The following is a 16,854-nucleotide window of genomic DNA, read 5'->3' as shown; positions in this document are numbered from 1 at the left end:
AGCCACCGAACACGAAGATCTGTCCGGGGAGGAAAGTTTCTCCGTAGACAGCGTCATTATTGATGATTGAAGGGGCCATCGAACCTTTCAGCGATAGCACAGAGGAACTCTCAATGAAAGCACCAATGTCGGTGTCAAAACCGGCAGATCTCGGGTAGGGGGTCCCGAACTATGCGTCTAAGGTTGATGGTAACAGGAGAAAGGGGACATGATGTTTACCCAGGTTCGGGCCCTCTCTATGGAGGTAATACCCTACTTACTGCTTGATTGATCTTGATGAGTATGAGTATTACAAGAGTTGATCTACCACGAGATCGTAATGGCTAAACCCTAGAAGTCTAGCCTGTATGACTACGGTATTGAGTATATCCTTTCCGGACTACACCCTCTGGTTTATATAGACACCGGGGGGATCTAGGGTTGCATAGAGTAGGTTACATAAGACAGAATCTTCATAATTGTTCGCCAAGCTTGCCTTCCAGGCCAAGGAGAGTCTTATCCGGACACGGGTACAGTCTTCGGTCTTCATATCTTCACAGCCCATCAGTCCGGCCCATAGATAACAGGCCGGACACCCGAGGACCCCTTAGTCCAGGACTCCCTCAGTCCGCGCCACAGACCTCCGTTCCCAAGCTCGCTTTGCGGCGGGCCAATCCCTGAGTTCTCTGGAGCAAAGCTACGAGGAGGAGGAAGACGATCCAATGTTCATGGCGGAGGGCGCGGCACAGAAGGCCCCTGATGGGTATGAGATAATGGACGTCGACTTCGTGCCGGCGTCCAAGTCCCCCATGGTGGAGGCGGACCAGCGGTTCAACCTGGCGATACTAAAGGAGGACCGAGAGGCAGAGGCTCAACTTGATGCGGAGCGCACGCATGCCACTGCCCTCGAGGCTGTCCTGCAGGCAGAACCGGATGTCGTGGATGTGAACCGGGCAACGGAGGCTCAACTTGAGGCGGAGCGCGCGGATGCCGCTGCCATCGAGGCCCTCTTGCAGGCGAAACCGGACGTCCTGGACTTGAACCGGGCGGTAGAGGCTCAACTCGACGTGGAGCGCGCGGATGCCACTCTCATCGAGGCCCTCCTACAGGCGGAACCGGACGTCCTGGACTTGAACCGGGCGGCGGAGGCTCGACTCGACGCGGAGCGCACGGATGCCGCTGCCATCGAGGCCCTCCTACAGGCGGAACCGGACGTCCTCGACTTGAACCGAGCGGTGCTCTCGTCCGTGTAGAGCGCCCGCACGCTCCTCGTGAATGAGTAGCTGGAGGCCGAGGACAACCACGGTGCAGAGACACATGCCGGCAGCTGCGGCTGGTTCGCGCCGGCAGCCAAAGACGACGAGGCCGTCTTGTTCCGCCAGCAGTGATAGTTTTTTCTTTATGTTGTTGTTTTTATGGATCTTTTGGTATGTAAAAACATATATTGTTATGCAAGTCGCCTGACTTGGGTCAGTCTACCACTTGAGGCAGTTGGATGAATATCCTACGTCTCCTAACCCTTCTTCCTCACCTCTTCTTCTTCCCCAACAGACCACCGCACAGGCCGTACGGATACTCCCCAACATGCAGTTGGATAAACATACTCTATGAACGAAAATTATGTGTCAGCGGTAGGATGGCTGAGTTTGGTTTGTTCACATGCGACAGCACGTGTTAGTGAGGGTGCGTTCCCTTGGTTGGGTTTGCGGCATGCAGGAGCGACTGTGTGAGGGTGCGGTGTGACCGCGGCGTGTAGGAGCGACCGTGTGAGGGTGCGGTGCTACTGCGACATCCGTGCGCAAGTGTACCTCCTTTTAATTTTGAAAACTTTAGGCAAGCTTGGCAAAAATGTGTGGCGAAGTATGGCAATGCAAGGCTAGACCCAAACAGGATAAGTATGTACTAGGAGTACTAGTGTTAAAAAAGAAAGGCGGGGTTTTCCTTCGCGGGATTAATTGATACAAATCCTCGTTTCACGCGTCAATTAATCCGTATTTTTTCTACAAATCCCAAAGAGCTAACCATCTCACTCCTCATCGCTTGATTAATGCAGCGCCATGCAAACCAACCTTCTCACTTCCGCATGCATGCAGGGGATATTAATGTCCTTGGTTGCTAGTATACTCCCTCCGTTCTTTTTTAGTTTGCGTATAACTCGGCGCACGCATACCAAGCAGACCACCCCATGAATTATTTTGGACAATTTTACCCCTACATGCAAGGACCTAGAGAAATGTATGGCTCTTAATACACATGGATTCGTTGGCTCCTTTTCCTTGATTCCTGCTTGAGTCTTCTCGGATTCTCTACAAGCGCGCTTCCCCCGCCTCTTATATGCATGTTGCATGCATGTGTTGGGTCTGTCATCACTCCCGGGCTGCATGCACATCTATAAAGCAAGGGTAAAAAAACCATCAATTTTGCCTCGATTAGTGTTAGTGGCCTTTTGCAAATTGTAATTTTGATATACTGGCCTTGTGTACAAAAAATGGAGGGAACGCCAAATACACACTTCTCTGGGTTTAGCTTCTAGCCGCATCAGCGCGCTTGGCAGACTTGGAGATGAATCTGCTAAGCGCGGCAACACACCCTGTTAGACGCCTCACATCCTTAACTGTCCTGGGTGCCTGTATCTACTCGATAGGCTTGATCTTGTCGGGGTTGGCTTCGATCCCTCGATGGGATACGAAGAACCTAAGTAGCTTGCCGGAGGGAACGCCAAATACACACTTCTCCGGGTTTAGCTTTAAGTTGATCTTACGCAGATTTGCAAATGTCTCCTCTAAATCCTGGATGAGGGTTGATCTGTCCTTGGTTTTAACCATGATGTCATCCATATAAGCCTCAATGTTTCTGTGCAACTGCGGTTCAAAACCAATCTGGACTGCTCTTGCAAAAGTGGACCCGACACTCTTTAACCCAAAAGGCATGCGCACAAAGCAGTACGTACCACATGGGGTGATGAACGAGGTCTTCTCTTCGTCTTCCTTGGACATGAAGATCTAATGATACCCAGAGTATGCATCCAAAAAAGAGAGAAAATCACGACCTGAAGTGGATTCCATGATCTGGTCAATGCGCGGCAAGGGAAATGGGTCCTTTGGGCAAGCCTTGTTAAGATCTGTGAAATCTATGCAAAGCCTCCATTTCCCGTTAGCCTTGCGCACTACCATTGGGTTTGCTAACCATGTCGGATGCAGCACTCCTCTAACCAAACCAGCTGCCTCAAGCTTCTTGATGTCTTCGACAATGAATTGCTGCCTCTCCATGGCCTGCTTTTGAACCTTCTGCTTGACGGGTGGGGCATGCGGGCAGACAACAAGGTGGTGCTCAATTACCTCCCTGGGAACACCAGGGATATCAGATAGTTGTCAGGCAAACACATCGATATTCGCCCGTAGGAAGGCAACAAGCGCGCTTTCCTATTTGTCATCGACGGTGGCGCTGATGGTCAAGGTACCATCAACGCCAGCCAGCCCTGCCGGGACCTTCTTCACATGTGGTGCAACAACCTTGGATTTCTTGCTTTTGGAACTCTCCGGCAAGTCATCGGCAGGCGTAGCGCACTCCGAAGAGGTACGCTTCCCGAATACCTTGCTGGTGTCCTTGCTATCCTTCTTCTTTCCTTTGCTTTTCTTGATGGGGACTGTTGCTACCGTGGCCTCTGTCGCGACTGCGTCCCGGTACATCTTATCCACGCAAATGATTGCGTCCTTCTTGTCTGACGAGATGGAAATGACTCCTACCGGCCCTGGCATCTTCAAGGTGTGGTAGGCATAGTGGGATGCCGCCATGAATTTTGCCAGAGCTGGGCATCCAAGAGTCCCATTGTACGACAGGGGGAGGTCGACCACATCAAACACAACCTTCTCAGTCCGATAGTTCAGTTCTCCCCCAAATGTCACTGGCAACATGGTCCTTCCCTTAGGATGACTCCTGCCAGGATTAACTCCTTGAAACGTGCACGTGATCTTCAACTCCTCCTCTGCTATCTGAAGCTTGCTAATAAAATTTGGGGAAATCAGATTCAACCCAGCCCTGCCGTCAACCAACATCTTTGTGACTCTGAGGTTGCGAATTGTTGGAGAGACCAGCAATGGAAAACATCCTACCGTGGTGGTGCGGTCAGGATGGTCCTCTTCATCAAAGATGATGGGCATGCATGACCATTTGAGCGGCTTCTGAGCTTCTGTCGCTGGCTCCACGGCATTGACCTCACGCGCCCACCGTTTAAGTTGGCGGTGAGAGGAGTGCAAAGATGCACCGCCGTCAATGCATAGGGCGTCAGTGGCCTTCTCGAACTCCTGATCGCTAGTTTCCTCTTCATCCCCTCCATCACTCTCATCATTGCAAACTTCCTTCTCTCGGCCCCTTGCGGGTTTTCCTTGGTTCCGAAAAGACTTGCCCGGACGATTTGCTTCACCGCCTCGGCCCTTACTGCCAGCACCATTCTTACCTTTTTCCTTGTCTCGCTTCTCATATTCAGCTCTCTGCCTCTTGACGAGCTGCTCAACTTGATGGCACTCTTGGAGATCATGGCCCTTGGTTTGATGGATCTTGAAGTAGGGCTCATCACCTTTTCCAGCCTTCTCGGTAGCCAGCTTCCTTGCCGGGGGCTTCGACTTTAGCCTTCTTGTCGGTACTAGGCGTGCCCGATCCTTCGATGGTCATCACTGCCTTGTCCTTGCGCCTCTTGTTGCGCTTCTTGCTCTTCTTCTGACTGGTGGATTCATCGGCATCCTCTGAGTCGATGTTGATGCAATCTTATTCTCTAGGGAGTTTCCTTTCCTCCTCCATCTGAGAACACTTATCCACCAAAGTGTAAAGCTCCTTCAAAGTTTTGGGCAACCGCACATTCATCTTGGAACGAATCCTGTGGTTGCGCACGTTGGACTGGAAGGCAGCTATCACTGCTGCTGGATGGATATTCGGGATATTTCTGTGGACTCTGTTGAATCTCTGCAAATACTTGCGGAGGGTCTCTCCTTCTTTCCATTGGAGAAGCTGCAAGTCGTTGGGTCATCCTGGTTCTTGATGGCCACCTGTGAAGGCACCAATGAACTCATGGCACAGGTCAGCCCATGACGAACTGGAGTTCTCCGGCAGATGCATCAGCCAAGACCTCACATTGGACTTGAGTGCCAAAGGGAAGTAGTTGGCGCACACCTTCACATCTCTTCCCCCGGTAGCCTGAACAGCTATGGTGTAGATTCTCAAGAAGTCTGTCGGGTTCAACCTTCCATCATACTTCTCTGGTATCTCTGGCTTGAACGTACTAGCAGATGGCCAACGGACTTGCCGCAGCTCGCGAGTGAAGGCAGGGCACCCAACCTCGAAAGGCAGGCACCCGCTGTCCTCAAGCGCAGGCTCGTCGACGTTGGGACCATCGCACCCATTGGGTCGGCGGTGGTCGTCGCGGCGCTCCTCGATGATGACGCACGTGTCTCCCCTCTGCCTGTCCTCCGGGGCTCACCGTTGGCCTGGACGTGCTTGAGGGTCGGAAGAGGCCATCAAGACGTCGTCGGGTTCTTGATTCAGTCGCGCCCGCGCTGGTTGTCGTGGTGGGGACTGCACCGTGGGGGTGGCCCCTTTCGTGCGACCAGCAGCGCAGCTATTGTCGTCGCTTGGGGAGGCCGCAACGGACCAGCCCGTTGTGAGCCCCCAGCCTCGGCGAAGCCAATCAGACTGTGAATGCTGGCTCTCCATTCATCCATCTGATCGGCCGCCGGGGGAAACCTCAATAGCATCTGGGCACGTGCCATGGCCTCCGCACCGGTGCTCGGCATCGGTGATGACGATGTAGACCGCATCGTTGCCTGGCGGCGACGGTGTCATGCCATCGCTGTTGCGAGCCAGCCACTTGGATGGCACGGTGACGCAGTGAAGGCGCTTGAGGGTCAGCGGCTTCGTTGGTCACAGTGGCTAGGTCTACCCGTCCTAGGGGTGGCGCACGCCCTACGGTCGCGCCTGTGGCGGGGGCGGCCGGTGTGCGGCGATTCGCCCTAGTCCGGGTGTCACCACTGTGGTTGTGCCCTTTAGCGAGGGGAAGAGGTACAGATAGAATAAACCCTTCGCTTATACCTCGTGGAGCATGGCCGCCTGGATGATGCTGATGACGCTCTCCCCCGGTGCCTCCGGCTCCCGTTTCAGCCGCGAGGGAGGTGGTGACTATGCCGCCTGCGTCGACCGCGTCTCCCGCAGCGCCCACATCCTCATGGGCCTCCGCGTCCCCCACGACGTCGGTGGCCACGGGCAACAGAGCCTTCGAAGTGGACGGGTGAGCTATAGCACCGGGCTTCTTCTTGGGCGCCATAGTCGATGAAGATGGTGATGAAGATGACGCGCTGCTCACGCTTTCAGGTTCGCGCGAGTGATCCCCCTACCTGGCGCGCCAAAGATGTCGCGGGAAACCACGGCCACCTATGGGACCAAGAGTCCCTTGCTGGTTCGGGGGGGTGGCACGTTGCACAAAGAGCAGAGGAGCATGGGACAGCACGACAGAAATCACACAGGAGATTTTTACCCAGGTTCGTGCCGCCGTGAGGCATAAAACCCTACTCCTGCTTTGGTGGATTGATGGTGGAAAAATGGTGATGAGTGTAACACGCTTGCCCGGCAGGGTTGCCTCAAGGCAGAATGGCTACGCACATATGAATATGTGAGGGGGTGGATTCGCCAACCCTTTCTACGGTTGCCTTGGGCCTCCTTTTATAGATAAAGGGGTCACCACAGTGGCAAATCAGTCATTATGCACTGATTAGATAGCAAACAATGCTATCATACCTAACTCTGCAGGCTGACAAAGCGCATTAAATGTGCCGCCCAACGTCACATTGTAGCTTGCCCGGCAAGCCTTGCCGGGCTGTTTTGCCAGCTTCGCGCCTGCTCGCTCGACACGTCGCAGGACGAGTGTCATTTGGTGGCATTTTCTATAGGAAGTGGCTTCCATGTGCCAAATAGCAGCCACTTAGTCACTTTGGAGCTTGACACCGCACTGATTGACGACGTGCGTCGTGGTGAGGTGGTGTGGTGAGGTGGTTCTTCCCTCGCGAGTCCTGGCAGGCCTGCCGGGACGACTTAGAGGCTAGCTTCCGGGGCGACCCCGTCCTTGCCAGGCTCGCCTGCCCTGCACGGGAGGTTTCTTCCTTAGCGGTATCTTGCTCTTCTGGTTAGTCTTGGTCTCCATGAGCTGTGCGCTGGTCCTTCGAAGAGCTGACTCCGTGTGCTCCATTCTGACATTGGTGTTGTAATCTTGTTCTTGTGCATGTGCACAGTCTGGGCAACAAACCCAGGGTTTGTTGCACCGACACTCTCAAAAAAATTTATCTCTTAATTTTCGCTTTGAGCTCTGGCACCTCTACAAATCCCTACTTCCCTCTGTGAAGGGCCTTTCTATTTACTTTATGCAATTCTTATTTGAGTCTATGTCTTCTCTTATAAAGCACCAACTAAGGGGCACTATGATCGTACTTGAGCATTGGATCTAGCTAATATTCGAGTGTGTTTCATGAATGGATCAATGATTGAGCATAATGGGCTAGGGATAGCTTGCCTTAGTGTTGATATTTTGAAAGACATGGTTGCTTGTTAATATGCTTGAGTATTGAAATCTTCATGTCAAAACTAGACTATTGCTTTGAACAACATAAAATTCCATATGTCCATGCTACAAAAGAAAAGTATCTGATGAACATGATAGGCAGCATTCCACATCAAAAAAATTATTTTTATCATTAACCTACTCAAGGACGAGCAGGAATTAAGTTTGGGGATGCTGATACGTCTCCAACGTATATATAATTTTTTTATTGTTCCATGCTATTATATTATCATTCTTGGATATTTTACAATCATCTTATAGCAACTTTATATGATTTTTTGGGACTAACCTATTGACATAGTGCCTAGTGCCAGTTGTTGTTTTTTGCTTGTTTTTTACTTCGCAGAAAATCAATACCAAACGGAGTCCAAACGCAGCGAAACTTTTTGGAGATTTTTTTTGGACCAAAAGACATCCAGTGGGCCAAAGAAGTACCAGAGGGGTGCCCTGAGGGGGGCACAACCCACCTGGGCGCGCTCGGGGGCCCAGGCGCGCCCTGGTGGGTTGTGCCCACCTCGGTGGCCTCCTGCACCGCCTCTTTGCCCTATAAATTCCCAAATATTCCAAAACCCCCGAAGATAACCCTAGATCATAAGTTCCGCCGTCGCAAGCCTTTGTAGCCATGAAAAACCAATCTAGACCCCGTTCCAGTACCCTGCCGGAGGGGGAAATCATCACCGGTGGCCATCTTCATCATCCCGGCGACCACCATGATGAGGAGGGAGTAGTCCACCCTCGGGGCTGAGGGTTTGTACCAGTAGATATGTGTTTAATCTAACTCTCTCTCTCTCGTGTTCTTGATGGCACGATCTTGATGTATCGCGGGCTTTGTTAATATGGTTCGATCATATGGTGCTTCTTCCTCTCTATCTTGTTGTGATGAATTGATTTTTTCCTTTGAGATTTTGTTTTATCAGATTGAATACTTTTATGGATTTGAGAGCACTTGATATATGTCTTGCATATGAATACCCGTGGTGACAATGGGGTATTATATTGATTCACTTGATATGTGTTTTGGCACTCAACTCGCGGATTCCCGAGGTAGCATTGGGGTAACCTATGCAAAGGGGTTGATGCACGTTCTCATCCTTGTTTCTCAGGTAGAAATCTTGGGGCACTCTTTGAGGTTCTTTGTGTTGGATCGAGTATTATGAATCTAAAATTGTTTGATGCATATCGTATAATTCACTCATGGATACTTGTGGTGACATTGGAGTATCTAGGTGACATTAGAGTTGGTTGATGCGTATCATATAGTGTTATTTTAGTACGAACTCTTGGATAGATTGAATGGAAAGGATAACTTTAAGGTGGCTTCGTACCGTACAAACAGTTTCTTTTTATGTTCTCCGCTAGATAAGAACTTTGGAGTGATTCTTCATCGCATCTTGAGGGATGGTTATATGATTCAATTATATTAGCATTGTTGAGAGATTGCACTAGCGAAAGTACGGACCCTAGGCCTCATTTTCAAGCACTGCAATACCGTTTGTGCTCACTTTTGTTACTTGCTACCTTGCTGTTTTTTATTGTTCCTATTACAAAAATCAATATCTACTATCATTACTACACTTGTATCACCATCTCTTCACCGAACTAGTGCACCTACACAAATTACCATTGTATTTGGTGTGTTGGGGACACAAGAGAATCTTTGTTATTTGGTTGCAGGGCTGTTTGAGAGAGAACATCTTCATCCTACGCCTTCCACGGATTGATAAACCTTAGGTCATCCACTTGAGGGAAAATTGCTACTATCCTAAAAAACTCTGCGCTTGGAGGCCCAACACGAGTCTACAAGAATAAAGTTGCGTAGTAGACATCACCGCCTCTCTGACTTGCTCGGTTGAACATATTGTACTGGAACTTCCATTTCAGCGAAAGTACCGCTCGCCCAAGCGGTACTACCGCTTATGCGCGGGCTGGATGTGCATATCGGTTGGATTCATTCCCTGACTATATAAGTGAGTCTTCTTCCTCTACTGGACTTGCCTCTTCCTCACCCAAGTTCCATTGTTACTCAAAAGCTCATTTTCGCCCGATCTCTGTCCCTAGCCAATCAAACTTGTTGATTCTCTAGGGATTGTTTGAGAAGACCCCGATCTGCACTTTCACCAAGAGAAATTTGATTCTCCCCACTAAGCCCTTGCGGATCTTATTACTTTTGGGTGTTTGAAAATCCTAAACGGTTGAGGTCACCTTGGAGTCACAATCTATTGTGGTGAAGCTTCGTGGTGGTGTTGGGAGCCTCCAATTCGGTTGTGAAGATTGCCCCAACCTTATTTGTAAAGGTTCGGTTGCTGGCTTCAAGGGCACCACTAGTGGAATCATGACATCTTGCATTGTGCGAGGGCATGAGGAGAATGCGGTGGCCCTAGTGGCTTCTTGGGGAGCATTGTGCCTCCACACCGCTCGAACGGAGACGTACTTTCCCTCAAAGGGAAGGAACTTCGGTAACACATCCTCGTCTTCATCGGCTCCACTTATAGTTACTTCTTACCTTTACTTTGAGCAAGCTTTACTTGTGTTGTACCTCTTGTTTGCTTGTGTTGTCATTGTTGCTAGCATCATATAGGTTGCTCACCTAGTTGCATATCTAGACAACTTATTTGTTGCTAAACCTAATTTGTGAAGAAAAGCTAAAAATTAGAAGTTGCCTATTCACACCCTCCCTCCCCCCCCCCCCCCTCCCCAAGTCAACCATATCGATCCTTTCAAATAGTCATCAACCAAACCGTATACTAGTCAAAAGGTACGTCTCCTTATAACCTTATCAACTAGGGTCCATTAAAACAATCATCATACAATATATATCTCATAAATAAGTCACATACTTATTGATACATACCAATGATGATGTTCAAGGATAATACAAATAATTCATGAATACATAAGGAAACAAACATCATCACATTATTTGCCACTAGGAATATTTCCAACAGACCAGAGCCCGCAACTTCCCCACAACAAACACTAACGATAAAGAGCCCAAGGGCCAAAGAAAACCCGATCCCAGCTTATCAGCAACGCTTTCGCCAGATCCGCCACCGTCGATTATCGGCCTCCACAACAAGCAAGCAGTGCGTCTAGCAGCCACATGTCGCGGCTTGGAAGTGGTCGTGGCAAGCAACCACACGACATGGTGTAGAACACGCCAGCGGGAAGACACAACCTAAACTCCCGTTAGCGATGGAAAAGGTCAGGGATCAGGCCAGGCCCAAGCACACACGGGGGCCATTCGTTGGGTGTCAATTCATTGGTTTCTTTTAGCTGTGATGATTCGGCTACTAATTCTGTTTTGACGGCACATTGGCGGCGTCCAACATGACATTTCTGGTGTTCTGTTGGTCTTGCTTGGCGTGTGTTGTCTTTTTTTTTGAAAGGGTGTCTTGTCATGTTTTTCTTTAACCGGCTTGTATGAGGGTTCCCTCAGCACCTGGTATCAGTCCGCCGTTTGGCTGGATTTAAATAAAGCAGGACGAAAGCCTCTTTCGAGAAATAGGAGCATCAAACCAAATCAATGGGCCTCTAAACATTCTTATGAAAACCATAGATAGCACCTCAGATAAAGTAAATGTTGCTACCCCACAATCTACAGCCCCAGTAACACCAACAATACTTAGATAGCTTTAACCTTTCCCATCCTTGAATATAGTACAACAGTCTCCTGACATTAGATTGGCTGTACAGTCATGTAAGCACCAAGTTCCAGGAGCAATTTGTCGCGGTCAACAATGTTTCGGTTTACATCAAAGGATATGTTCTGTAACCTCTCAAAAATTACACATGACTGCTTGTTGGATCTTGTGTATCTGTGCGGGGCTGCAGAACAAGCAGAGGCAGGCATCACGAAAAGGTTCATGAATGAAATTAGGCCAAAGCAGTAGTCCGCTTCTGGGGTAACACAAACACATTTTGCTTGAACGTAAATGACGATCCAAACAATATATATGTTGAAGGAACTTCAGTCATGAAGGAGAAGGGAAGAGAGACATATGAAGAGACAACATGACATGCATAGCTAATTGACACCAAGAGCAAAATGGTGGGTTCATCTCTAGGAGCTTGGGTAATGGATAGCGAGGGATCTTACAACTAGGACGGCTTTTTCTTGTGCACGGTTTTTCCAATTCGTTTGAAAACTTGATCTCCTTTCTTCATTTCCCTGCACAACAAATATGAGATACAGTGCTGGAAATTTCCCAAGGTATTAACAAAGGGTCCTATACATAAAAGTAAATGCCACAAACCTCTGGTGTAAAAATACTATGAGATAGAACACAGGCAAAAGCAGCATTGTCAAGATGCAGAGAGCCAGGTAGAATCTGTTTGTTTGTTTCTGCACAATGGGGTAAAAGTTAACACTAAGTCGGAAGGTTTCCATTTTTCTGCTTATAAAGACAGAAGCGAATTGTTTTGTTCAAATGCAAATGGATTTTTTTTTCATCGACAAAAAACATGTTCAATGTGTAATGTTATGTTATAGTTTAAGAATCTCAAATTGCAGTGAAAGCAATGTAGATTAAAGACATTCAAAAAATTATACAACATAATAACCTGAAGGTTTATGGCATACGAAAATGAACAATTTTATCTTACAAAAGAAATCTTAAAGCTTAATAACACAACAACAAGCTCTGCATAAAACAACTTTATAAAACGTTATCAGATGATGAAGCTTAATAGAGCTCAAAATTAAGACTCGAAACAAAAAAAAATAGGTTAAAAATAGCTCACCCTGCCACCTTTGGGGAAAGGTTTGGAGCCCCCATTGCAAGTATGAGCATCACAGAATTGGCGCAAGAAAAATTCTGCAAAACAGCTGTATCAGCAAGAAGCCCACCTGGGAGAACTATGAATACAGGATCATTGCATTAAACCAGCACTCACCATGAAGACGGCTGGCAGAATGCCCTTGATTAATAGGAAAGCAACTGTCCGCAAGGTTCTGTTAGCAGAAGTAAAAGGGAGTTCAATATTGCCATTGGAAATACAGCTGTAAATGCTATCTATATAGGCATATATTGCATCTATTATTTTTCAACCAAATACCAACAAAATTAACAAAGCCAAGGAAATATGTGGCAATCTTTTATAGTTCTCATAATATGTCATGATCATCTTCTAGTGTTTACGTTCAGGCAGGTACTACAACCAAATTTTACTAGCTTTTCCATTGGTAAAAAAATGCAACGAGCCTACAAGAGTAGCACAAAACTGACCAAACAAAGATATTTAGGGCAGTTCAAACAAAATAATAAGAACCTCACAAAGATGACGATTCCTTGCAGCTGCAGCAGCATTGCATTTACTTTTTGGTTTCTTGAACTCCATTGTCAGATCACAGTGAAGTGCTCCACAAAGATCTGCCAAGCATCTTCCTTGAGTCTAAGGAAACAATTCAAGATTTAGCATTTCATGACTCTAAACAATACTCCCTCCGATCCAAAAAAAGTGTCGCAGCTTTGAACTAAGGTTGGTAATTCACCAACATATATCAAACAAGTTAACTTGTTAATATGAGAACATCAAGTGCATGGCCAAGAAATGTCATAGAATTCATCTTATTTGGCATTGCATCTGTTTTTTCGATGAACGAAAACAACAGACGTAAAAAGGGGAACATTATACTTGTGCTGAAAACTGCACAGGCTATATAAAATTGTTACTAAGTAAACATATATGTACCAGATTTACTTGTTTAAGGAATTGATAAATGGGCGCAATGATAATAGAAAGTGAGAACGTACATTATCCAACAAATTATTGTGCCGGTTTGCAAAATGCTGATCGATAAATTTTTCTGCTCGAAATGATTTCTTGCAGAAGCCACAACGCCACTCATTAACATCAAAATGGATCTTATGTTGCTCTTGTTCCCGAAACATGTCGTTTTCAGGACGAAGCCTGCATTTGCTTGGGAGTTCATATTTCTCCTTCTCCACAAAGGGCATCAAGTACTGCATAAAGAGAGTGTTTAACCTGCAATGTCATTATGAATGCACCAATGCAGTGAGCAATCACATTGCATGTCCTACCTCATCAACAGCTTTCCAAGCTGCACGGCTCCTTTCCCTTGAACAATGCACCTCATGTGTGTGTGGCTTTGTTTGATGAAGAATTCTGGCATCAAGTGAAAGCACACAACTCTTCAGTATTGTGTCCCAAGATTCTACATAGAACATTTTAACATCCCATGAGTCGACAAGTCTGTCTATAGTGTTCCTGTGTTAAGATTATGTTATGTGGGAAATTCCTTACCGCTGGCCCACAGGGCCCAGCCAGTAGCAGGAAAAGGATGCAGCAAAGGAGCCATTAGGCCCCTTGCCTTTTGGATCAGAATAAGAGAAGTATCTGGATCATCTAGAGTGGTATAAAGTTAAGTTGGTCAAGTTCGAGTAGTTTCTTGTGTCAAGTTAACAGACCAGTTAGGAGTATATGAGTGTGCTTAGTTTCCATATGTTAGGTATATGTCTTGCATATTACAAGGCTATGAGATCATGTACAAACAAGTTATCAATAGTTTTCCATAAATGATGACATATACCCCTGTTATCTTATGATCTGTGCCAGTTACAGGGCCTCCTCATTGACGTCTGGTCAGCCCTCTGGTGTCTCCTGGCCACGGGTACTCCTCCTTAGAGAAGCTCTAACAGGTTATAGGTAATGACTTACTTAAGAAAGATCCGGGTAAGGACCTTATTTGTATTGCCATGGACACAGAGAGAAAAACATGAGCAACATATCTTGTGTGGCATGCCCGGAATAAAACGTTGTCGTAATTTCACCTGTAGCAACTGGTTTGCAAGCTTAAGTATAGTACCTGGATCCAGATGCTTCATGCAATTCCTAGATCAATAAAAAAAAATCCAAATTAGCCAGACCAGGGAAATCGGATATTCACCTTAACATCAAAGACAACTGGTAAGTCTAACAGTAAACGTGTGTCTTTGGGTAGGCTATGGCATGCTTACATCTTTAATATCTGAATATTCGTAAAGATGATGACATCTCCAGACAAAATTTTCAGCAAGTTAGTATACATAGAACCCTAAGGGTGTAACATTCAGTTGAAACTAGCTTTTGCCTTGCATAAGATTTGGACCACCCCTATTGATTTAACAAATTGTCAATTGCAAGCGTTCCACATGTCACAAAGCAAATTCTTCATGCAAAACAAGTTATACAAGCATGTGTTCATTGCGTTGAGCTTCCGAACCCAAAGAGCAGCAAAGATTCTTGCAAGGACCGACATAACAATCACTCGAACGATACAAAGATGGCTTGGACCTTGCTGAGGAGCGTCCAGAACGAACAACATGCCTCACACTAGTGACATGGTCTGTACTCTGTAGTACGAAATACTAGGGTTCGCAGGCCGCACAGAAATACAGAACAAAGCTCTAGATTTCACCCCAAAATTCCTAACTTGCTAAATCTGAGCGGTTTAAAGATTGATTTTACACGAAATAAGTACCCATTTGCATTGTAACAGCTAGCGAAGCAAGAATTGCGCGTACAAATCCAGAATCCAGCAACAGAGGAGAGGGGGTAACAGTGATAGAGATGTACCTGAGGTGATCCGGCCACGAGAAGGCAAGAGGCCGCGAGGAAAGAGGCGAGAAGGGATGAGTGGGGCCGATTAGCCCAGCTCCTCATCCTCGAAGCTCCTAAAATCGTCGGCCCGGATGGATCTGCCCTCCACTCCGCGCCAGTCAAGCAGACGGGCTGAGGAGGAGCTTCGGCGTGTGGAAGGGTTCCGGCGGCGCGGTCTGAGCATCTCCAACCGAGATTGTCTAATTTGACCCTTAGGCCTCGTACAATGAGAGATGCTTAGATGAGGTGTTTAGAGAAATAAACCAGATTTTTCTTAAGCACTGATGCTTATTTATACATGGTAGACGCTTAACTAAACATCTCTCTTATACAAATAGGCACTGATGCTTTAGAAAAATTCGATTTATTTTTCTAAGCATATCCCTAAGCATCTTTCATTGTACAAGGCCTTAGAGCATCTTCAATTGAATATGCAAAATTGGAGATGTAAAAATTTTACTACATCTTTAAAAAATATTTTTTGCATCTTCAGAAAAAGGCTAACTCCAACAGATAATACAAAACGAAGATGTAAAAATGTAACTCTAATAGGTTATGTAAACTGAAGATGTAAAAAATTAGAAACTTTAAATACAACTTCGTTTCAAACATATAATTCAGACATACGTTCTACTAATTTATTTCAAACATAACTAAACATAGTTCATAATTAAACAAAATTCTAATTTGAAGGATTACTACTAGTTCAAACTACTACTTCCGTCAATCTGCTACTCTAATGACTACTACTAGTTCACACTACTACAATTTGAAGATGAAACTACTCCTCGTCGGAGCTCCTGAACTGCTCCCAGAACTCGTCCTTATCCGAGTCGTCGCACCCCTCATCCTCCTCCTTCGAGTCACCCTAGTCCGACGAGTCAGACTCGACGGGGATCACCGTCGAGGGGCTGGCCTCCTCCTCCTCCTCCTCCTCCTCCTCCTGCTTCTTCTTCTTCTTCTTCTTCTTCTTCTTCTTCTTCTTCTTCTTCTTCTTCTTCTCAACGTCGCGCTTCCACCAGAACTCCTGCTTGGCATGCACATACTCCGGATGCTCACGTGCGAACCTCGCCATCGTCATCGCCACCTCGTCTCTCTCACCGGGACTAACGACAATGGTTGGCCTCTTCTTCGTCTTGATCTCCTCCATGCGAATGCCCCCTCCTCCCCCCACGACATGAGCAACTCCGCATCCGCCTGGGTCTCGATCTCCGGGAAGTTGAGGTCCTTCTTCGGCCTCCCGGCACGCCACACCGCCACGTCGTAGGCACGCGCGTCCTCGTGGACGGCGGGGTCGGTGCCGAGCCAAAAGCGGCGGCCGACATCATTGAACTCCACCATGAAGTAGCCAGAGGGCTTCGCCCTCACACCGAAGAACCTTGTCTTGCCCTTCAGGGTCTTCCTTGGTGGCATGGCGACGGCGGGGCGGGACGGCCGAACCGCGATGGTCGAATTGGGTCAGTGGCGGCTAAAGGCAGCGACGGTGGTTGTGGGACTGGGCGGTGGTGCTTGGCGGTTGAATCGGGCGGCGATGGCGGTGTGGTGGGCGGCCGGCCGGCCGAATTGGGCGACGGCATGGCGGGGGCAAATGCGACGGATTCTCGGCGTGTGGGCGGGGCGGCGGTGTGGTGATGGCTAGGCGGAGGCTTGGCGGCCAGGTGATGGCTACGGCGACA

General features: G+C 47.6%; 2 protein-coding genes across 4 annotated transcripts; both read right to left on the bottom strand.

The window, feature by feature from the left end:
• Positions 1-11,088: 11,088 nt before the first annotated feature.
• LOC125509114 (uncharacterized) lies at positions 11,089-15,405 on the bottom strand. Of its 3 annotated transcripts, none has more exons than XM_048673997.2 (10): positions 15,155-15,405; positions 14,406-14,431; positions 13,621-13,705; positions 13,333-13,542; positions 12,848-12,970; positions 12,473-12,530; positions 12,320-12,393; positions 11,833-11,921; positions 11,676-11,747; positions 11,089-11,404 (listed from the first exon to the last, which is right to left on the bottom strand). In XM_048673997.2, the coding sequence occupies exons 1-9, from the start codon at positions 15,239-15,241 to the stop codon at positions 11,678-11,680; spliced, it is 822 nt and encodes a 273-aa protein (XP_048529954.1). In that variant the 5' UTR covers positions 15,242-15,405; the 3' UTR covers positions 11,089-11,404; positions 11,676-11,677. The 3 variants fall into 3 exon arrangements, with proteins under 3 accessions (XP_048529954.1, XP_048529957.1, XP_048529956.1); XM_048674000.2 differs by having other exon boundaries at positions 13,621-13,754; positions 15,155-15,404; XM_048673999.2 differs by lacking the exons at positions 14,406-14,431; positions 15,155-15,405 and adding an exon at positions 13,844-14,393 and having other exon boundaries at positions 13,621-13,754.
• A 554-nt stretch (positions 15,406-15,959) lies between these two features.
• LOC147971488 (ethylene-responsive transcription factor ERF071-like) lies at positions 15,960-16,591 on the bottom strand. Its single transcript, XM_087523995.1, has 2 exons — positions 16,280-16,591; positions 15,960-16,046 (listed from the first exon to the last, which is right to left on the bottom strand). Exons 1-2 carry the CDS (start codon positions 16,589-16,591, stop codon positions 15,960-15,962), a joined length of 399 nt encoding a protein of 132 aa, XP_087380121.1.
• Positions 16,592-16,854: the final 263 nt, after the last annotated feature.

The sequence above is a fragment of the Triticum urartu genome, chromosome 5A, assembly GCF_056163025.1.
Source record: "Triticum urartu cultivar PI428250 chromosome 5A, HENAU_Tu73, whole genome shotgun sequence".
Lineage (NCBI taxonomy): Eukaryota > Viridiplantae > Streptophyta > Magnoliopsida > Poales > Poaceae > Triticum > Triticum urartu.
The sequence above is the reverse complement of the archived record's forward strand: the minus strand, read 5'-3'. Positions and strand labels throughout refer to the sequence as shown.